Here is a 21318-nt window from a genome sequence, read left to right on the forward strand (position 1 = left end):
AATCGATTGCGATGGAAAGAGCATTGCGTTCAATGGCTCCTGAAAATGCGCGTTGATGGTGATTACTGTTGTTGTTGTCGTTGTCGTGTTGGGTTACTTGGAAAGAAGAGAAACGATGACGCAGCGGGCTGGGGTTTTGGCTTCATGCCAGGGTGCTACCACATACAAGCATTCTCGAGGTCGACAACGGTATTGCGACAGCACCTTGCACTTTTTCCTTTCTGCAAGAGCATCGAAAGCTTGGGTGGAATGTTTTGAGCCACAAGATAAGATCTCATACTGATATTCAGCCCCTTCGTCGCGCTACACGCGAAAATCACTTTCCAGATATGGTTCATCACAAACTCGCACCTGATCATATTGATCTCATCTCCAGTCAGATGATCTAAGCTACGTTTAATACAGGGGTTCCGGCAGTAATTAAAGCGATCTCGGATAGGGTCGACGATATAGCTGCTTTAACGGTAGATGCCTAAGTCGAAAAGGAGGACTCTAGATACCATTTTGTCGACTGCCTAATGCTCCGATGCTTGAGCCAGGGTGTCACCCTGTACAACATACACTACGTCATCCCAGCATAAAATAATGACAGGGCCCGTTCTGGCGTCTGGATTTTGAGATAATCTCCTCTGGAACAGCTTGAATCATATCTCCTCCTACCTTTGTAACCAGTTTTTAGACAAAGGTGACATCGTTTTCAATTCCTCCTTGATATACGGAAGGGCTTTCGAGGAGATGTTCATACAGAGGTGAGGATCTGGTAAAGTTCTATTCGCAAACAATTCGCAATGCCTCTGAGTCGTGACCGCAAAGCGTGACTCGGCGTCGTCGACAACCCGCCTCACTTCAACCAACACACCACGAACTCACAACCACCCTACCACCAACATCATCCACCATGCCCCACGAACCTCTCATCACAAACTTAACCCTCTTCTACCGAACCCTCGCCGCCCTTCAACACATTTCTCCCTCGGACATTCTACTCCCACCAAACCAAATCTCCCTCACCGCCGCCAACGACGCCGGTCTCTGCCCAGAAGCGATAGATCTACTAAACCGCCTTCCCCACCTCTCCTCTGATGTTTCCTCTCTTCCAATTCTTCCAGATGGCACACAAGCAGTCTTTTACACCTCCGAAGATGAATGTCTAGAATGGTCACGCACACCAACCTATCAAGATTCACCAGAAATCGCATCTTCGGCATTCGTGCTGACGAATCCGAATATCTATGGTACGAGTTTAATCTACGATACTTTGAGCCGCAAACTTCTCCCCTGGAAAGCCTGGGGCAAACACGTAGATTTCGAAATCGCAGAGATGGAAAATCCATTCGAGGAATGCGATGGTGATGCAAAACCTGCAGATGAGATATTGAAATCGTGGATTGGAAAGTTCGTCACACTTGCTTGGGTGCCTTTTGGGGATCAAATCGTTGTTGAGCCAGATGAAGATGAGGTGAGAGATGCGATGAGGGATGTGGATGTTATGGTGCAATATCAAGCGCAATTTATCCAGTGGAGCTTCAGAGATGTTTACATGGCTGCTGGATGGGACGCCACAGCCGAGGATCTGGAAACCGCGAGCAAGGATTTCGACATTGTTGAATCCGCGAGAATGCAGGCGGAGTGGTTGAACGAGACGGAAGAGATGCTCGATCGTGCATATGAGCAACAATGGCCATGGCAAAAAATACGCATGGAGTTAGGAGGAGAACTTGCGAATAACCAAAGAGCGAGATTACTAGATGCGGGGATTGGGGATGGATACCGACAAAGACATATCGAGCTCTGATGATACCCATAAGGTAAACTTGCAAAGAGGAATCACTCATAATCATGATAAGTCTCCTCTTCATCAACTACTTGAGTCACCTCATCAATACCTCTCCCGTCCATCTCAAAAGCATTTCTCTCAAGCACGACTTCCAAAATAACACAGAATAGAAGTAATCCAAGCGCCATGGTCAACAAGCCACACATCTGCGTGACAAACCATCCGAAATTTCCATTGACCGCAAACCAACAAGGCAAAGCAATAGCCCCATAAGTCCCCGCCACAGACACAGGCGTACTGAAAACCACAAACAGCACTTTCCATCCCTGCAAATATCCTCTAGCCCTGAACGCAACCGCAGCAGCCAAAAATACACCGATGGAGTTACAAGGTAGCCACCACCAAGGCAGACTCCCAACCCTAAGCGGTTGATTACCATAATACACCCACGCCCCCATAGGCAAGAAGATTTCCTCAATGACCAAATCGCCCAGCACCATCAGACCCAAGAAAAGCCATAGATTCTTGGTGGAGGTGTTGTTGTGGAGCAGGCGAAGAAGGGTTTGCATAAAGGCTCCGTAGCCAAACCATACCGAAACCCATGGCACGATTTCCCTGCCTAGAAGGTGGAAAGATGGATATGTGGTGGTGGGCCAAGGGTGATATAATCCACCGAGGACGTCGAGCATGAGTTCGGGGAAAGCGATGAATGCGCCACTGATGGGAGGAGGAGAGGAAGTAGAGTCTTGGTGCGATAAGCGTCGATGGTGCCGAGAGCGACTCCGATAAGGCCGGAAGTATACATGACGGCTTGTTCGATGATGATGTTGGTTGTAGGAATGGGGGAACTGATGGGTGGACGTGGGATGCCGAAGTTAGGATCCATGTCAGATTCGGGTGATCCATGGACTGGGCCGGGACGGAAGAAGGTTACGACCAGAGCAATGATTGTGAGAAGGAGACTGATGACAGAGATAGTTGTCTTTGGCTGGCTCTGGAGCCTTTGCCGTGGTCGTTGGTACCAGATCTTTTGGTTCATGCTGGAAGAGAAAGCTGTGCTGATAAAGAGATTTGAGATGGTTGTTGATAAAGAAATGATAGTCGCTTGCTAAGATGCACTGCGATGGTAGCTTGTTGCTTTATGTATAATGTCAACTATGCTGTCCATGGTTGATGTGATGGAGTACAATATTCGGGAGCGCGCTTTCCGATCCGTCGGGTAATTGAGATCCGAGACGCCTGACTTTGGTGTGTTACGCAAAGACGGCTTGTTGACTCAACCTGGTGTGTGCGCGACTCGTACGAGAGTCTGAGATGGCCATAGAGAAGATTGTGACCTTGCTGCTTCCCACCTTCTTAATCCCCTCTTCAACCTCCTGGATACTGCCTTCTCAACTTAGACGTTTTCCGGTCGCATCTCTCTCAAGCGACGCAGAGGTTGGGCACCACTCAACATCTCTTTCAACAATCTCGGATAATCCCAGCCCAGCTGTGCAGCAGCAATGGCAGTCAAACTAGCCTGGTCTTCTCTTCCAGGTCTTCCCGGCCCAGTCATATTCGGCTTCATATTGACGTCGAATAGAGCAAACTTGGACCCTGGCTGTTCAGTGAAACGACGGACATCGATGCGCATGATTGCTGTCAAGCCCATCATCTTCGCAACGCCTTCGCATTCTTTGGCGATGGCCGAGTAGGTTGGATCTGCGGCGTACTCTTCTGGAGTTACGGCGCGAGAGTTTGCAGTCACGGCGACGATGCCGTTGTAGGGAGCGACTCCATTGGCGTGGTTGAAGCGCGTGACGATGGGTAAAGCCCAGTGGGTTGGATGTTCGTCCGAAGGCGGCATGACGGTGACAGTAGCTTCCTCTCCAGCCAGGTAGTCTTCAAGAATGATGGCTGGCGACTCCTTCCACAGTGCCTGGACATGAGCGCGAAGCTCATCAAAGTCATGGCAGACCTTGACGCCGTGGCTGCCGCGACCTCTGACTGGCTTGCCTACGGTAGGAAAGTGCAAGTCGAGAGAGTTGAGGCGGGCGTCGAGGTCTTGGCCGTCGTCCTCGAGCAGCCATCCTCGAGGGAGTGTGAACTGGCCCGACTTGCGCAGCATGTCGTTGACGTAGTGCTTGTCGTCATGCAGCTCCACCATGCATGGGGGATGTCCAACAATCTTGACTTTGTCCTGGTATGCTCCTACTCTTTCAGACGTTTGAAGCGGGTGCGAGGCGAAGACGACGGTATTGGCGAAGAGGTGAGTGGCTCCCTTGTTCAGAGCGCTGAGAATGCCTTCCTCGGAATCTGGGAAGCTCCATCCGACATGCAGTCGAGGGCTGGGCGAGTCGATGGGTGTGATGATTTCGATGCCTGCTTGGCTGCTGAGGTTGAAGGCAATGTCGGCGCATCCGTCTTGGTAACCTACAGCATGTTAGTATAGCTTGGCAAGTCTTGTCAGGAGAACTTCATACCTCCAGGCTTCATGGGCTTGCGAACTCCATTGATGATGGGAGACTCAATCGCTTGGTAGAGAAGAGCGACGCGTGCCGTGTGGACACTTCTGTTCTGTAGTTGAGGCATGATTTTACTTCGTGAAACTTGCCTTGTAAACGATAATGCCATGTGAGATTCGTGAAAGATATGAGAAGTATGAGAAGTTTATACTACCTGGTCGGCATCGGAGGGAGTCATAGCCGGTAAAGGCAGAGAGTTACCGGTGTGAAGTTCTGATGCCGTCCGGTGCTGCGCAGCCTTTGCCGGTTGACAGTGCGCCATCACCTACCTAGGCATAACCGGCATGTCTGGTTATATTGCGGCGAGCGTATTGGACATACCGTCTACAGTTCGGATTATCCGCTTTGTTGTAGACATGTTGAAGTCGATGCTGGTCGTCTAGGAACTCGGCGAGGAAAGAGCGACCGACGAGACGGAATCTCCGCAGACGGTCACTTCCGTCATGACAGCTTCATGGTCTGTGCACAATCTCAACCTCACCTCTCGAAAACATCATCACAACAAGTTAACGACATCAATCATGAAGAAAGACCAAAGGAAATTATGATTTCGACTATATGACAAAAGAAATGTGTATAAGTGTATGAGAAAAGAAGAAGAAGAAAAGAAAGAATTAATCAATCAAGATCAAGGAGCCTGCCTCGAACTTCCCGAAGACGAACTACCACCCGCCGTACTCGAGTTTCTATAACTCGATGTTGCCGATGCTTTGGGGTCCATGGGGTCCAACTCGTCAGCTTCGTCTTCTTCCTCGATGACGAAGTCGGCAACCACATGAGTGCCTCTGCGCTCGAATTGGTGCTCTTGCGGGTTCGGCGAGGGCATTGTTGTTGTGCCGAGAGCGACCTTTTCGGCGTCGTTGAGGATGGCGCCTTCGACGATTGTTGGACGTCTGGCGAGAGGGTCGATGTTGGCGCCGGGGATGATGGTCGGGCGTCTGGCCATGGAATCTCTGCCGACCACGGCGGTTTCTTCGTCTTTGGCTTCGGCTGCTGCTGCTGATTCGGCAGTGCGGTCGAGGAAGAGGTTGCGAGGGAAGGGCTCCAGGGTAGGTTGCTTGGGCACCACGGGCTCCATGGCCCAGCGGGCAATGTTGCGACAGCAAGCTGCAGTGATGGTCTCGGTCATGAAAGAGAGAGCGAGAACGGTCAACGCGAGGGTAAAGTAACACACGATGGCCGTCGACAGAAGAGTGGCCCAGTATGGGATACCGCTCGATCCGATCAGCACAACCATGTACGCACCCAGAGTCCACCAGATGAAACCGTGAATGAGGTAGATGGTGAAGGCGTGAGGGAAAATGGGCTGCCAAATCTTCATCGACAAGAAAGCCTGGAACCAGGTGCTGGTCTCGACCAACAATTGCATGGCAATGGAGAAAGTGAGAGTGTTGAGACGAGGCTCAAAGTACAGCGGATAGCCACCTCTGATGGTGTCACCAAGCTTCTGGCCAGTGTAGATGTCAGGATGGATGTTTCTCTCCGAAGACATGGTGGTGATATCAAGACGGTCCTCAAGCAGAGTCATGGCGGCACTGGCGAAAGCCAAGATCCACAAGCCAATACAGAAGACCCAGCAGAGAGCAGGACGAGTCTGAATTCTTGCGCTGAGCTTGTAGGTAACCTGCGCATCTGCCAGCATCAAACCAGCCCAGAAGCAGGATCCCCAACTCAAAGAGTACCAATGAGCGACAATACACCAAGCGTAGAAGCAGAAACGCTTCCAGCCAGTCTTGATATCACGGATCATGACGACAGCCAAGAGGGTGACGAAACTGAACTGAAGCTGAACAGGAATACTCCACAAGACACCGACACAGTAGTGAGATACGACTTGAGGTGCGGCGTTGGGGATCAGGTACATAAGTTCCAGCATGGCGTTAAGGTAGTGGCCGAAGTTGTCGTAGTTGGAGATGAACGCCCACTCAGACCAGGTGATCGAGGGCAGGTACAACAACCATTGCATAAAGTTGAGCTCATAGAACAGGTATTCGATGGCGGCAACGATAACGCAGGGCAAGATCAGACGAGGTGCACGGAGAAGCATCTTCTCGGCAATCATACCCAGATCTCCGTCGCGGAGATATCTGGCTGCCAAGAAACGACAAGATGTGACGAAGAAGGGGCCGAGCTGTGATAGTGTTAGTGTGATTTCAAGTGAGTGTGATCTTCCCGACTTACCCAGATAGGGTTGAGAATAGCAGGAGTAACAGTCCAGCGAGCCCAATATTCACTCCTGTAGTGCTGACCGTAGTTCAAACCACCGGCGTAGGGGTTGAAAGTCAACATGAAATGGATAACAGTAACACCGAGAGACGAGAAAGCGACGAGACCAGCGAGGTAGTTGATACGAGCTTCATGCTCCTTTGCCTTGGGCAAGGGCATATCAACGGCTGAGACGGGAACAGCCTCGGCAAGAGTGATACGACGATTGGTCTTGATCTGCGACTCGTGAGGAGGATCAACCATGTCGACTTCGTGCAACCCCTGGGTATTCCAGTCCTTGATTGAGACCGACCTACGCGATGGATGGGAGACACCGGATACATGGGAAACACCACCGATGCTAGCAAAATGGTTTTCGCGGTATCTCTCGAGCACACTGGGCTGCCTGCCCCTGGCAATAGTGGAGCGACGGGCATCCGGAGACTGGTGCGAGAGGTCGAGATCCTGGAGGGTATCGGGGTCGCGCATAACGACGCCAGCGAAGTTTGCATGGCTCTCTCTTCTTCCAGAGTGCACTTTGCCCTTCTCCGAGTCCTCAGAGTCGGTGTGCATGAGGTTTTCTTGCAGCTCGATGGGCTCAACGCGTTCTGCGTCGTGCATACCATGCTGGAGAACGTGTCCAATAGCCTTAACAGTGCTGCCTTGGCGACCCTTGATACTCTGGAATGTGCTGTGGTTGCGAGGACGATGGCTGTCATCGGCAAAGGCGACACTGGCCTTTCTGACCTTTCTTGCCATATCGCTTCTTTCCGGAAGCATTTCAGGAAGTTTGCCGTGGTAAGCCATACTCTTTCTGCGCCAGTCGGTGGGCTGAGAGCTGGACATGCTTCTGGGAAGTTCGGTGGCAGTTGCGTAGGCATCTTCGTGTCTGTGTGCAAAGTCGTCTCCGGATTCCTTGTCGAAGGGGTTGAAGAACTTGACACTTCTTCTGCGCATGTTGTCGGTAGCAGGCTGGTCCTTGTCGCCGACGGGTGTCGCAACATCGACGAATCCGACACTTGACTTCTTCGTCTGTGGAGGCGCAGGAATCAAAACCTTTTCGTCCATTGAGATTCCCAAAAGCTTCTGAACGAAAGGCGATGGTGAGCTGAGCTCAGGCTCGACGTGTACCTTCTTGCCTCTGTTCTTCTTCAGCAACAGCTTCCAAGGTGCTCTTCTGAAGAGAACGTTGATGAGTGTGAGACAACCGAAACCGAAGACTGCACCAGCGGTAGCACCGGCAGGAATACGCCAGCTCTTGCTTTGTGGGGGTGCCTTGTAAGGTACCAGGGCAGCTTGCTGATAAGGGCTCGATCCACGAAGAGTAATGTCATCGACTGAACACATGTCGGCCATGGTGCAGCGGGAATCAAAATCTTGCTGTTGGGCTTCGGTAGTCAGGGATGAGTTGAAGAAGGCACGAACCCAAGCGAGATCGGCCTGGTTGCGCTGATTGGGAGGACCGGCCATGTAGTACTTGTCGCCAATCGACCAATGCTTGAAGATCAGAGGCAAAGGCTCGCTCAAGTCAGTACGACTACGCTTCTCGGATCTGGTCTTGTTTCCACCGATGGTCCAGTTGACGTGCTTCAGAGTCCAGTCGATCTTGCTCTCCACAAACTCCCAAGGGTCACCACCGGCGGTTGCATTCTTGTCATTTGCGAAGTAGGTGTAGTTGAGCTGATATTCGTAGTCGGGGAACTCGCCGTCCTTGAGAGCCAGGAACTTTGCGTCTTCCGGATATTGCATGTTACACATATCAACTTCGATGAAGGATGTGCGGTTGTGGTAGAGCTGCATTGACATTGCGGAACCACTGGAGAGGCGAAAAGGTTAGTCGACTGTCCACAAAAAACATCCGATCTCAATGAAACTCACCCAGTGTTCTTTCCCGGTCCACGCATTGAGGATCTGAAAGTACCGAAATGCATGTCCTGTCTCTTGGCCTCGATACCAGCACCTTGGACGTAGTGTTGTCCAGTGCCTTGATCAATCCAGAGCTGCATCACCTGCTCATTCACATTCTCATCCGAGTAGTCGCCAATGATCGCGTTGGCAGGAGTGGCTCCCTGTCGATACAGCGAGTTGTAACCATATTCTCTTCTGTGATGGAAATCGAGAGTCTCAAACTCTTCGGGTAGTGTGTTGGTCTCGTTGAAGTAGACGATCAGTGCTTCTGTCCATACTTGATCATTTGCCGCATCGACGAAACCGCAAGAGCAGTCAGAAACATCCAGTGCGGATGTCGTGGCTGCCAAGATGGCGCTTGTTAGTGCAATCCCCCACTTCATGATTGCGAGTTAGAAGGGAGAAACACAAAAGAGAAGAACAACAAGGGGAAAAGGTTAAGGAAAATGTATGAGAAGGAAGGCAAAACGACTGAGTAGTAATGATTATATCCAAACTGCACGTGCCCTCGTCACCCACTGCCGATGATGGAAGGTGTGTGGCAGGTATTGAATACGCAAAGAAGGAAGGAAGGTGATCGATGTATGATGCAAAAGAGTCTCCTACTGGAAGATCTGGCCACGCATTCAGCAAAACAGAGCCAAATTCAATCACTATGGTACTGCATCACCAGTGTCAACCGTCATAGTCTACTATCGCACGATCTATCGCAAGACCCTAATGACCGGTGGCAATTGCATATCATGGTATGGAAGGAGTGCGGGCACTATGGGCTGTTGAAAATGATCGGCATACCTTGTTTCAGTTGCTGATTTGGACCCATTCGGTACAGTCTTCTACGCGCGCATCCTTTCTTCTGCAGATCAATAGATCGGATGGAACGGAAATCGTGGAAAAGATAGACTCCAGGGTGATGATGCACGTGCATTGCGTGTATAACGATCGCGTGGAGCCTCACTTTAGAGTGTATATGGTGATTAAGGTAAGGATTATATTAGCCGTTTGGGCGTAACGGCGCTCTCGTTCCTCAGATCAGACGCCATCACCCACAGTTTTGTTACATGAATCGTGCTGACAGATGACATGCACAAAGAGGAAAGCCGTTGAAACTTGGAGCGTTGTGTGGTTTGAACTATTTGAGACTTGCAGAAACGGTCACCGACCGAAAATGCTTTTAACGTCATATTAACTATGTATTCTTGGTGGTAGGATTTTATCCTGAGAAGCTACTATCGATAATCCTACAGATCCTTTGATGCGACGCCATGTATGGTCTAGACCATGATAACAAAAGAAATTGTGAAGGGGAAAAACAGAAGAAAATTTGAAGAGAAGATAGAGAAGATAGGAGAAAATAGAAGGCAAAGAAACGTCTACTTTCTTGAAGTAGGGTTCCAAGATGAGTATCCGATAATCTCACGGAAGTGTCCATAGATACCTGTACAAGTGATTAGCAAGAGATACCAAAAGTATTGAATCGAGAAGTGACTTACCCATTGTACCCTGGAGAATGAGGTAGGGGACGTAAATAGCAGAGAAGAGGATCATGTCGTAGAATGAAGTGAACTCTGAGCGCACAATCTCCGTGATCCATAGCGTCACAATCAAACTTCCGACTGTGAGGAAGAGGAACCATTCGGATAAGGCGTAGCGGAAGAAGATCAGCCTGGCCAATTCGCCAGAGTTCTTGGGCCAGCCAGTGATGAGGAAACTGAACAGAAGGCAAGTGTGTCTGGTGATGAAAGTTAGCTGTGCTTGAAGAAACTGTTTTGAATCGCAACTTACTGGGTGACGAGGTAGTAACTCAGCTCACGGACGATAATAAGAGAAAGAAGACCATAGCGCTCACTCAAGCAGCGAGTACCGTTGGGAGGGTTGTCCCAAATCATGTGAGCGTGACGAATAGAAGCCTGGGTCCAACCCTGAGTCCATCGCATTCTTTGCTTCCAGAAAGCCATCCAGAATGTCGGTGCCATCTCGTAAGACTTGACGTTCATGTCGTGGACGGCTCTCTTGCCTTCACCGTAAGCTCTCAAGGCAGAATCGATATCCTCGCAAAGCATGTGACCGTGCATTTGGTGACCACGCAACAATTCGGCCTTCCAGTAACCGTTGGAACCACAGAAAAGACCGAAAGAGAATAGACGCGAACGACCGGGATGCGACACAGCGTAAATCTTGTCGAATTCAAGAGCAATCATGCGGGTGAAGAAAGTTTCCTTGGAGTTGTAGACGATACATCTACCCTGGACGATATCGACCGTGGGATCGGCAATGAAACGCTCAGCAGCCCAGCGAGCATTGTAAGGGTGAGGGAAATGATCGCAATCGAAAACAGCGATAATCTCGGCGCCAGTGTCCAGAGTGAAGAAGAAGTTGAGGTTGTCGGCCTTGGATTTGGAGCCGACGACCTTGGTGACGCGAAGAAGACCACCGTGCTGCTTCTCCATCTCAATGAGTTCGGTCTCGAGAGGTTCGATGGGTTTAGGAGTGTTGTAGAGAAGGTTGATGCGGAGCTTTTCGCGAGGGTAGACAATCTCCTCAAGTGCGTAGTTGACTTGGTCCTTGACAATGTCCTGCTCGTTTGGCAAGTATGCGACAATAACAATGTCAAGGATGGGGAGAAGATCGTCGGGAGTGGGGAATTCTCCACAAGTATTGACTCTGATGGCAGCCGCTCTCGCATCGCGAAGTGGTGAGATACCCAAGAAGGCTTCAATGACCGTACAGGCGGCGATGTAGAAGTTGATAACCATGAAGAAGTAGTAGAAGCCCTTGATGGTTCCTTCATCGCAAGAGACGTAGAAACATATCGATGCTACCCAGTAGCAGATTGTGAGGATGAAGGGCGTCCATTCGAAGACCCAGTTTGATGAGTACTTGACAGCAGTGTCAAGTTTGTTCATCAACTCTCGGAAGCCAGATTTGGCAGCTTTGCCACCCTTGAATTCTTCGGCCATGTTGGTGGTGTTGTTGATGGTCGAAGAGGTATGGAATTGGTGAAGGAAGAAGGGAAAGATTGCGGCAAAACTTCAAAGACTTTCCGCGAGTATTCAATTTATTCGAACATCATACTTGAGGAAGCTCATCATCATGAGCCTTCTGCATTCGGAAGCTTGCTGTATCTCTAGACTCATCGACCAGATAGGAACCATCGAAATGATCAACGTCCCGATTGACGAAAGTGTGTTTCTGGATTGGAGCCTGCTTGACGTCGTGGCCATGGCGTCCATTGGTCTGGCCGTTTGGCAAGGGTCGTGCGATAGCATGAGGTCTCCAGGTCTACGGACGTAGGAGTTCGGTTGCTGCTTTCGGTCAGAGGAGGCTCCAAGCTGACGAGCTCGATTGACGCTACCAGTGTATGCCGCGGGGACAGGTTGACGCCAAAGAGTCGTGTAATGGAAAAGCAAAACGGCATGTCTCACTATGGGGAGAAGGAAAACAAAGCGGTTTCCGTTCTGGTGCAGAAAAGCGTGCAACCGGTAAGGCATCCGCAGATCCGACGTTGACCAGGTGAACTCAGGGTCGGCAAGGCTGTCATTGTTTCAGAACGGCCATCGAGTAGGAAAGAATGCATCTGTATATGGAAAGTAGGTGTGGATACTGTCCAAACGGCGCGGCTCACGACCGTTGAGATGGCTGGCAGTTAGTATCCTCGGCTCAGTTCGGGGAGGGTTGAGCGCACGTTGTATGTGGCATTTCCTGTCATGGACCAGGCAACCTCTATGAAGAATGAACGGCTGGAGGAAAAGGAACGACGACGGATGTTCTGGACAAAAATTGGGTGATTGACGTCCATAGTCGCCGTTTTGGTTAGGATAATGACGAGGAAATAGTCAAGACAACGCATTGTCAGGATTGATTGATGATGAGCAAACAAGAAGGCAATCGTACTTGATCACTTAGACAAGACATCTCGGCCCATTCGTGCTCGAACTCACCATATTTTCCCTCTCGTCGCCAAAGCAGTACGCTCGCAGCGGCGAAGTCAGCAAACACCATGTCGGCCTACCAACCTCAGAATTACATGGCACAGCGACGAAAGTCGTCTGTCCTCAGCAATTCACAGGATCATCTTTGGGGATTACGAGCGATTCTTGCAGTGCAGAGTTTCGCATGGCTGTTCTTCAAAGTGTTCAATCCGACGCTGACAATCCCGGCACCGACGGCGACTGGTGAACACGTCCCAGCAGGATCACCTTCGGCAGTTCCTGGTGTTTTCGGTGGTCCTGGAATTGTCGCGCGCGATTTGTACGCACGCAATCTGAGTACGTCAATTTTCTTCTCCTTCCAAATCACAGAAAACGGTGGAATCAATGGGTTGCGGTAAGGCGCAGAGAAGCGACGGGAGGAAACTGCGGCAAAACATCGGTCGTTGCCGGCAGGAGCGTCATCAACAACTTCCATCTTCAACCTCCGCCAAGCTTTGACATATCATGCGATGCGACAGCCTCAAATTCATGAACACATGAGTCTCGAAATTGCAGACATGAGATGGCCGAGATGATAGAAATGAAGATGGAGCAGTTCAACAAGTTGCTTCTCTCACCCGCGTTTCGCAGATATTTCTTGAAGCATGAGGATTCGATAGCTATGCAGTGGTGGCTTGTCTCATACGCCTCATGCTTCAGGAATCACTCACCATAAACTTGCAAAATGACATGACTCTCGTATACTGACTTCCGATTCCAGGCGACATCCCTTCCCTCCAAGAACGCACCCCTCACTATCAAATCCTCCTCCGCAAGATTCTTTCTCCCCTCCTCTGGGATGAATCCTTCATCTTCTGCTTCTTCATCCTGCTGTCTGCCCGTACCGTCAGCATATCTTTCCTCCGCGAAGTCAACTCGGCCACCTACGCTCGCTCTTTGATCTCTCGCCCCATCCGCATGGGTCTTCCTCTGGCCGTCGGTCTTGCTATTTCCTGCGCTGTCTTCAGCACAATCAACACCCAATACCTCGAGGACTTTGCCCGCTTGAACCAAAACCCATACCTCAGAGCCCCCGAACGTCCTGACGGCGCACTCGCTTCTTTCAACTCGATTTGGAATTTGCTGTGGGTGACTAGAGATTACTCGCTTCAAATGGGTAATTTGGCTTTCCCTTCTTGGACGCTTTGGGTGCCGTCGGCTATTTACCTTCAATCCTACACCGTGTACATCTTCATGGTCATCTTGCCGTTTTCTCGTCCGGCTTGGCATGTTAATGGGTTGATCATGTTTGCCTTTGGATCCTGGTGGTTCAATTCTTGGGGTTGGTATTCGGCCACTGGTTTGTTCCTCGCTGATATCGCTATCAACCCTCCTCTCCGCACTGCTCTTTTCCGCGGCTGGAGCAATTCAAGCGGCTCAGTTAGAATGCCTTATTGGGCTCTTGCTGCTGTGTTTGTCGCTGTGGGTACGGGATTGAAGTATATGTGGACTGCAGGTCTGGATCAAGATTTCTGGTCTGGAGAGGCGCATGCGCATCCCGCTCGTTACACTGGCGGATCAAGCTTTGGCTATTACGATGGCAACCAGCCTTATCCTCGCATGGACAACTGGCTCGTCATCGTCGGTCTGCTCGTTCTCGTCGAATTCAGCGAAATCGCCAAAACCATCTTAAGCAGCAAGATTTTCAAACTCGTCGGAAGACGTTCGTTGAGTAAGTCCGACTTTTCTTCCCTCCATATCTTTATTCTTTGAAGCGTTTTGCTGACTTGTTGGCTTAGGTTATTATCTCACTTCTACTCTTCTCATGTACACCGCCGGCGTCAAGATTTTCCTTTACTGCAACGTCAGTGCTGGATATTCCTCCGCATCGGCAAAAGCTGTTGCTTTCTTTGTCGTTTTGCCGTGTTCCATTCTGGCTGGTGAGATCTTCCACTGGGCTATTGATAAGCCTGCTGTTTGGGCTGGACATGCAGTCTTCAGATGGACCAGAGATATGTGAATCGGTCACTCACATCGTCTGCTCTATTCTGGACGTGTGGAAGAAAGCGAACCAACTCCTTTTCCTTTGTTTTACATTCATATAGCTTACTCCTTTTTCCTTTCTTTTTTTCATTATTCTTTTCAATGCCATAGAGCACAATTATTGAAATATCCATTCATCTTGCCTGTCTGTACTTCGACGATCATCAACGCATCAATTTCTCCCCTTTGACAACAATAGGAATCACACCACCAGTAGGCAGCGCAAACCTCCTATGCCCCACCGCCCCGAGCACCGCAGCAATCGTCCCCGAATGTGCCGTGAAACTGATAAACTCATGCTCATCCTCAGCAAACACCTGTTCCAGCAAAACATGTTCGCGCAAAATATGTTCCACAGGAGTTTCGCGGCGATCAGGCGTCCATGAAACATCAGTCTCTGGAAGTCCCTTCTCCAACACATACATGGGGAAATCTTTCCTGATGATGGAGGAAGCACCTCTACGGTCACAGGTGTGCACGCCATTGGTCTCCCTCAACAATTCCTTGACTACGGGGACGAAAGGTCGATCTGCGGGTAAGTCGAGGGAGGAAAAGGATAAGGAGGCGGTTTGCAAGCAGCGGTAGAAGGGGGAAGTGTAGTAAGTTTCCGGGGCGGGGACTTTTGCGTCTGCAAGGGCGGTGCGCCAGAATGTGTTTACGTCAAGAGCTTGTTGTTCGCCTATCTCGGTTAGATGGGCATCGGCCCAGTGGGCGTGTTCGTCGCCTTCTTGACGGGCCCAGTAGTCCTGTTTTGTGACACCATATCAGCATTATCCCTCTACCCCTCGTGATCGAAAGAGAAAAGCGAAGAGAGAAGAAGGGGTCAGAAAGGTAAGGTTGAAATGGGTAGGTACTCACATCCCAGAGTTTGGTGCCATATCTGGATTCGGCGACGTTATGGTAACCCTGGCCATGTCTTCCGAGATAGAGGACTTTGTACTCGGTGCCTTCTTCGGCATTCCCATTCAAAGTTTTGACATAATGCTCGAATCTTTGCCATGGAGTTTTGCTCTCCACATCTTGTAGTGTTTCATCAGAAGGGTAGACGCGAGGTATGAGACCGAAGTTTTCCTTCGCCTTTGAGTGCCAATGATCAGTCATCGCTCAGAAGATACAAAGGAAGAGAATTGGAAGGTCTGAGGAAGACGTACGTAATCGAAAGTATCAGCATCGGTATCAGGAAGCCCTTGCTTGAAAATCTCAGGCAAGATACTGAATTGATATCTCGCGTTTGGTGGAGGAAGAGTGATTGTTGTCATGTTTGTTGATGTTATATGCAGGTACGTCACCGTTCCTACAACAAAGAGCAGAAAGCTTCGAACGATCAATTAGTGGTCTGGCGAAGATGATGAAAGGTAGGGAGGACGACAGGAGAACAAGGATTTGGAGTCGTTCGTCGGAGATCGTTACGTTGTTGGACGGAAGAACTACCAGGTTCGGACAAGCCACTTTGCATGTCGTGGTTGTTCCGTTCCGACGCCGCAAACGTGGAGGATCAGAGTGGAAGAGAAATACTCACATGAATAGAGGACGGAATCTGAGCTGGACCTGAGCGACTCGGAGATTTAGATCAAGATGTTTGAGGTGAAGCAAATTCATAGAGAGAATTTGGAAATCGATGTTGCGCAGGTCGATGTTGTTATATTCTCGAACATGGAGAGGATTTGGAGAAGCGCACAGCGTCATGCTGCGGTCAAACATCACAATCACGAATCAAGCATGCGAATCACATCGGAATGAACAAATCAGGCCAGGATCAGGATATGTAAACATTTCAATTCTTCTTTCTTTGCATATGGGCGACACAAAAAGACACTTTTCAGAGTATATCATTCAGGCCCCAGATGTGGTACTCGTATCGTCACGTCTTCTTCATTTAAACGACGCCCTGAACGCCATGCCATGCCGTGGTCAAAAAGGCCCTTGTTTTTCTTTTCTCCTAAAGACATTACAACCTCAACTCACGCTCAACCTCGAACTTGAAGTCAAAGTAGGGCTGGTCGAAGTGGTGGACACGGACGTAACCATCCTCACCACCGGATGCGTAGACGGTGCCGAGGGGAGAGACGGCGACGTAGTTGAGAGGACCGAAGTGACCTCTGACACGGCCAATCTCCTCTTCGAAGATCTTGTGGTAGAAGCGGGCTTCGAACTTTCCTTGACGGGCGCTGGTTGTGGTGACATCCATGGCGGCTTGACCACCTCCGACGATAACGTAGTCCTTGACGGGTGTGATGGCGGCAGAGTTGAGGGGGGTATCGGCGACGTATGTCTTCATGACCTCGAGTGTCTTGGCGTCCATGAGCTGTGAGGGTGTGTGTTAGTTGACTGCTTGGATGATGGAAGGGTAGAAGGTGGAGGTGTTCCATACCTTTGCGGTCTTGTCCTTGGAGGCGGTGACAAAGTAGGTGCGGTCGGCAGACCATTGCAAGTCGGTGACCATCATGCCATCCTCGTGGGGGTAAGCGCGCTCATACTCCTCGCCAGTCTTTGCGTCCCACTGGGTGACGGAACCGTCCTCGTGTCCAGAGATGATGTACTTGGAGCAGGCAGAGAAACCAGCAACCGTGACCTTGGGAATGTCGTCGACAACAATGCGCAAGACGTGCTCGCTGCTCTGCTCGGCCTCGGGGTCCTGGTTGATGTCGTAGACGATGATTGTGCTGAGCTGGCCCTGACGCTTCTCCGTGACACCCAGCAGCTGAGTGCCGTCCTCGTTGAACTCGACGCGCTTGATGGCGGTTCCGAACTCCCAAGTCTTCAACAGCTTGCCGGTCTTGACCTCCCACAGTCTGATGGTGTTGTCGGCGCCGCCGGTTGCGAGCAGGACGGTGCGAGGGTCGACGTCGATTGTCCAGAGGGCACCCTGGTGGCCCTTGTAAACACCGAAGCGCTCACCGTTGTGTGACCACCATGCGCATGCGTTGTGATCCTTGGAGACGGAGAAGATGAAGTCGCCCTCCTTGCTGAACCTGCGCTGCCTGTTAGTCGCCGTGTCCTTTCCGTCTCTTTTGAAAATCCAGTAGATGGGCGCACGCACTTGACCTGGGTCAGAGCTCTCTCCTACGATGGGTGTCAGTTTGGGATGTGAAGAAGATGGCGCGCATTTCAACGTACGTGACCGGAAAGCAGAATAGGTCTCATGTTGGCGGTGTTATTAGTGAATGTCGCTGTCGCTCCAGCTGCGCTTGTATGAAAATGTGCGTCGCCCGCTCAGAGTCGCCTGGTCCGTGCGCCATTGACTGCCTCGATTTGCTGGGCGCCGTAATTTATTCGTGCTTTCCCCTCGCTAGTCTGCAAGTGAGTCGCGCTTTCCTGATCAAGCTGCCCGAGCACCTCCGCATTCCCAAAGCCAGTCTACTGTTTCGACGGTCTGACTCACTGGACGATATCCCGCTTCCAAACAGCATAAAGGTGGACCAATGGATAAGAATGCATGCAGAGGTGCTTGCCAATGTTTGAGAATGCCAGGCAGAGGTGAATGAAATCAGGTAAAAGCCAATAGGCGCCTTCTGCGTCGGAGCATGCCTCACAGCCTCGAGCTCTCCCCAGACTCTTAGGACACACAGTCCACCAAATTCTCCTCTCAGTATGTAATTGAAACCAAACTGCCGCTCCTGCCCCACGCCAGGCCTCCCTTGTTCCATCCTCTCTTCTGTGCTCGTATATCGATATATCCAGTCCTTGCTCGAATCCTATACCCTTCTCAAAACAGAAGGTGGATTGCAATCCGAATGCACGGCCAATTGATCAGCGGTCGGCGTATCGCCTTGCGGGGCCAAAATCTGCGTTTCCTTTCTGTGACTCGTCCATCCTCTTCTGCCTTTCTTTCCTCCAACATCCAACGCGCTGCATTCAGCACCACACTCCGCCAGATGACGGCCCAAAAGATTGATGGCACTGCCATCGCAAAGTCGATTCGCGAACGCATCAACCAGGAAATCACCGAAAAGCAGGCCGCCAACCCTCGCTACAAGCCTTCGCTCAAGATTGTCCAGGTCGGCGAGCGCTCAGACTCTTCCACCTATGTGCGCATGAAGCTCAAGGCCGCCACCGAGGCCAACATCGAGTGCGACCTGGAGAAGTACCCCGAGGACATTAGCGAGTCGGAGCTGCTCTACCACATTGAGCGCTTCAACAACGACAGCTCCATCCACGGCATCCTCGTCCAATTGCCCGTTCCCAAGCACATCTCCGAGCACGCAGTCACCTCTGCTGTCGCCGACGAGAAGGATGTCGACGGCTTCGGTGTAGCAAACATTGGCGAGCTGGCCAAGCGTGGTGGAAAGCCTCTTTTCACACCTTGCACCCCCAAGGGAGTCATGGTCCTGCTCAAGGAGAGCGGCGTCGAGATCAAGGGCAAGAACGCCGTCGTCATCGGACGCAGCGACATCGTCGGTAGCCCCGTCAGCTACCTGCTCAAGAACGCCGATGCCACCGTCACAGTCTGCCACAGCAAGACCAAGGACCTGCCCGGCTACGTCAAGAACGCCGACATTGTTGTCGCTGCCATTGGCGCCCCCGGCTTTGTCAAGGGCGAGTGGCTCAAGGAGGGTGCCGTTGTCATTGATGTCGGCACCAACTACATCCCCGACGAGAGCAAGAAGTCAGGGCAGCGTCTTGTCGGCGACGTCGACTACGAGTCTGCCGTTGAAGTCGCATCTCACATCACTCCCGTGCCCGGCGGTGTTGGCCCCATGACCGTGGCCATGCTCCTCCGCAACGTTGTCGACTCTGCCGACAGCTACTTCGACCGCCAAAAGTCGCGCAAGATCACACCTCTCCACCTCAAGCTCGAGCAGCCCGTTCCCGCCGACTGGGAAGTCTCCCGCAAGCAGCACCCCAAGCTGATCACCAAGCTCGCCGCCGAAATTGGTCTCTCTGCCCACGAACTCGAGCCCCACGGCGCATACAAGGCAAAGGTCGGTCTTGAAGTGCTCAAGCGTCTGGAACACCGCCAGAACGGTCGCTACGTCCTGGTCGCCGGTATCACCCCTACCCCTCTCGGTGAGGGCAAGTCCACAACCACAATCGGTCTCGTCCAGGCTCTCGCCGGTCAGCTCGGCCGCATCGCCTTTGCCAACGTGCGCCAGCCCAGTCAGGGCCCTACTTTCGGTATCAAGGGTGGTGCTGCAGGTGGTGGCTACAGTCAGGTCATTCCCATGGACGAGTTCAACCTGCACTTGACTGGCGACATCCACGCCATCACTGCCGCCAACAACCTGCTCGCCGCCGCCATCGAGACTCGCATCTTCCACGAGAACACTCAAAAGAACGGCCCTCTCTACAAGCGTCTCGTGCCTACCCAGAAGGGCAAGCGCGAGTTCAAGCCCATCATGTTCCGCCGTCTCAAGAAGCTCGGCATTGAGAAGACCAACCCTGACGACTTGACCGAGGACGAGATCGCTCGCTTTGCTCGTCTCGACATTGATCCCGACACCATCACCTGGCGCCGTGTACTCGACGTCAACGACAGACACTTGCGTGGAATCACTGTTGGACAGGCTCCTACCGAGAAGGGTCAGACCCGCCAGACTGGCTTCGATATCTCAGTCGCCAGTGAGTGTATGGCCGTCTTGGCTCTTAGCAACTCTCTCTCCGACATGCGTGAGAGACTTGGTCGCATGGTTGTTGCCAGCTCTCGCGCTGGTGATCCCGTCACTTGCGACGACATTGGTGTTGGTGGTGCCTTGACTGCCCTCATGAGAGATGCCATCAAGCCCAACCTGATGCAAACTCTTGAGGGAACTCCCGTCTTTGTTCACGCCGGTCCTTTCGCCAACATCTCGATTGGTGCTTCGTCGGTTCTTGCCGACAAGCTCGCTCTCAAGCTGGCTGGTACTGAGCCTGGTGAGGACTACAACTCAAGAACCGGTTTCGTTGTTACCGAGGCTGGCTTCGACTTCACCATGGGTGGTGAGCGTTTCATGAACATCAAGTGCCGCTCTTCTGGCCTCAAGCCTGATGTTGCTGTCATTGTTGCCACCGTTCGTGCCCTCAAGACCCACGGCGGTGGTCCCCCAATCACTCCCGGTGCCCAGCTCCACGAAGTCTACCGCACCGAGAACATCGACATCCTCCGCAAAGGTTGTGTCAACCTCAAGAAGCACATTGAGAACGCCCGCCAATACGGCGTCAAGGTCGTTGTTGCCATCAACAAGTTCGAGACCGACACCCAAAAGGAAGTCGACGTCATCCGTGAGGAGGCTCTCGCTGCTGGTGCCGAAGATGCCATTCCCGCTAACCACTGGGCTGAGGGTGGTAAGGGTGCTGTCGATCTTGCTCAGGGTGTCATTGCCGCCTGTGAGAAGGCCGAACCCAACGACTTCAAGCTTCTCTACGGCCTCGAGGACTCTGTTCAGGAGCGTATCGAGAAGATTGCCAAGAACATGTACGGCGCTTCCGGTGTTGAGTTCAGCGAGACTGCTCAAAAGAAGGTTGATGCCTACACCCGCCAGGGCTTCGGCAACCTTCCCATCTGTATCGCAAAGACACAATACTCGCTTTCTCACGACCCCGACCTCAAGGGTGCTCCTTCAGGCTTTGTCGTTCCTATCAGAGATGTTCGCATGGCTGCTGGTGCCGGCTACCTGTAAGTACTTGATTACACCCCTTTCTTGTCATTCATACTAATGATCCTCTCAGTTACGCCCTCGCTGCCGACATCCAGACCATCCCCGGTCTTCCCACCGCTCCCGGCTACCTCAACGTCGATGTCGACGCCGAGACTGGTGAGATCGATGGACTCTTCTAGACTCGTCTCTCTCAACAATGAGCGATCTAACTGCATGTATGATTTTGGCGGCGGGCTCTTCAACATAAAATGACTTCAACAGCGTCGGTGTTCCGGGATACTTTTAACAATTTTCATAAGGGGGAATCAAATGTTTGCATGACACGAATGAAACGGTGATGGATATTCACGTCAACTTAACTTTGACGTTTGGCGGGATGAGGGATAGAAGTTCTA

General features: G+C 51.5%; 9 protein-coding genes across 9 annotated transcripts; 3 read left to right on the top strand and 6 right to left on the bottom strand.

Moving 5' to 3' along the window:
* Positions 1-817: 817 nt before the first annotated feature.
* Positions 818-2225, top strand: M438DRAFT_362961 (uncharacterized protein). Its single transcript, XM_029907615.1, has one exon. It carries the CDS (start codon positions 899-901, stop codon positions 1793-1795), a length of 897 nt encoding a protein of 298 aa, XP_029762964.1. The 5' UTR covers positions 818-898; the 3' UTR covers positions 1796-2225.
* Positions 1812-2816, bottom strand: M438DRAFT_388607 (uncharacterized protein). Its single transcript, XM_029909020.1, has one exon. It carries the CDS (start codon positions 2464-2466, stop codon positions 1828-1830), a length of 639 nt encoding a protein of 212 aa, XP_029762965.1. The 5' UTR covers positions 2467-2816; the 3' UTR covers positions 1812-1827.
* A 357-nt stretch (positions 2817-3173) lies between these two features.
* Positions 3174-4348, bottom strand: M438DRAFT_268873 (glutathione synthetase ATP-binding domain-like protein; the record flags this gene model as incomplete). The annotated part of the gene is made up of 2 exons (XM_029900292.1): positions 3174-4189; positions 4240-4348. The coding sequence occupies 2 exons, from the start codon at positions 4346-4348 to the stop codon at positions 3174-3176; spliced, it is 1125 nt and encodes a 374-aa protein (XP_029762966.1).
* Positions 4349-4905: 557 nt separating this feature from the next.
* On the bottom strand, positions 4906-9043 carry M438DRAFT_291415 (uncharacterized protein). Its single transcript, XM_029901743.1, has 3 exons — positions 8365-9043; positions 6463-8302; positions 4906-6412 (listed from the first exon to the last, which is right to left on the bottom strand). The coding sequence occupies exons 1-3, from the start codon at positions 8775-8777 to the stop codon at positions 4910-4912; spliced, it is 3756 nt and encodes a 1251-aa protein (XP_029762967.1). The 5' UTR covers positions 8778-9043; the 3' UTR covers positions 4906-4909.
* A 724-nt stretch (positions 9044-9767) lies between these two features.
* Positions 9768-11300, bottom strand: M438DRAFT_268293 (glycosyltransferase family 2 protein; the record flags this gene model as incomplete). Its single annotated transcript, XM_029900240.1, has 3 exons — positions 9768-9832; positions 9888-10126; positions 10180-11300. 3 exons carry the CDS (start codon positions 11298-11300, stop codon positions 9768-9770), a joined length of 1425 nt encoding a protein of 474 aa, XP_029762968.1.
* Positions 11301-12451: 1151 nt separating this feature from the next.
* M438DRAFT_256362 (uncharacterized protein) lies at positions 12452-14310 on the top strand (the record flags this gene model as incomplete). Its single annotated transcript, XM_029899719.1, has 3 exons — positions 12452-12569; positions 13108-14037; positions 14105-14310. Coding segments are annotated over 3 exons (1254 nt in total), but the record flags the coding sequence as incomplete, so codon positions are not given.
* Positions 14311-14521: 211 nt separating this feature from the next.
* M438DRAFT_291424 (phosphoglycerate mutase family protein) lies at positions 14522-15607 on the bottom strand (the record flags this gene model as incomplete). Its single annotated transcript, XM_029901744.1, has 3 exons — positions 14522-15094; positions 15207-15425; positions 15500-15607. Coding segments are annotated over 3 exons (900 nt in total), but the record flags the coding sequence as incomplete, so codon positions are not given.
* Positions 15608-16107: 500 nt separating this feature from the next.
* Positions 16108-17492, bottom strand: M438DRAFT_313443 (putative eukaryotic translation initiation factor 3 subunit I; the record flags this gene model as incomplete). Its single annotated transcript, XM_029902554.1, has 4 exons — positions 16108-16653; positions 16720-17320; positions 17389-17411; positions 17466-17492. The coding sequence occupies 4 exons, from the start codon at positions 17490-17492 to the stop codon at positions 16297-16299; spliced, it is 1008 nt and encodes a 335-aa protein (XP_029762971.1). The 3' UTR covers positions 16108-16296.
* Positions 17493-18223: 731 nt separating this feature from the next.
* M438DRAFT_332621 (FTHFS-domain-containing protein) lies at positions 18224-21102 on the top strand (the record flags this gene model as incomplete). The annotated part of the gene is made up of 2 exons (XM_029903530.1): positions 18224-20940; positions 20994-21102. 2 exons carry the CDS (start codon positions 18224-18226, stop codon positions 21100-21102), a joined length of 2826 nt encoding a protein of 941 aa, XP_029762972.1.
* Positions 21103-21318: the final 216 nt, after the last annotated feature.

The sequence above is a fragment of the Aureobasidium pullulans genome (assembly GCF_000721785.1).
Source record: "Aureobasidium pullulans EXF-150 unplaced genomic scaffold scaffold_4, whole genome shotgun sequence".
NCBI classification, from domain to species: Eukaryota; Fungi; Ascomycota; class Dothideomycetes; order Dothideales; family Saccotheciaceae; genus Aureobasidium; species Aureobasidium pullulans.

Coding starts and splice junctions, on each gene's coding strand:
- M438DRAFT_291415 (XM_029901743.1), bottom strand. CDS start 8,777: ATGAAGTGGGGGATTGCACTAACAAGCGCCATCTTGGCAGCCACGACA. Junction 8,303..8,364: donor GGACCGGGAAAGAACACTGG/GTGAGTTTCATT, acceptor TCGCCTCTCCAG/TGGTTCCGCAATGTCAATGC. Junction 6,413..6,462: donor CTATTCTCAACCCTATCTGG/GTAAGTCGGGAA, acceptor ACACTATCACAG/CTCGGCCCCTTCTTCGTCAC.
- M438DRAFT_388607 (XM_029909020.1), bottom strand. CDS start 2,466: ATGCTCGACGTCCTCGGTGGATTATATCACCCTTGGCCCACCACCACA.
- M438DRAFT_362961 (XM_029907615.1), top strand. CDS start 899: ATGCCCCACGAACCTCTCATCACAAACTTAACCCTCTTCTACCGAACC.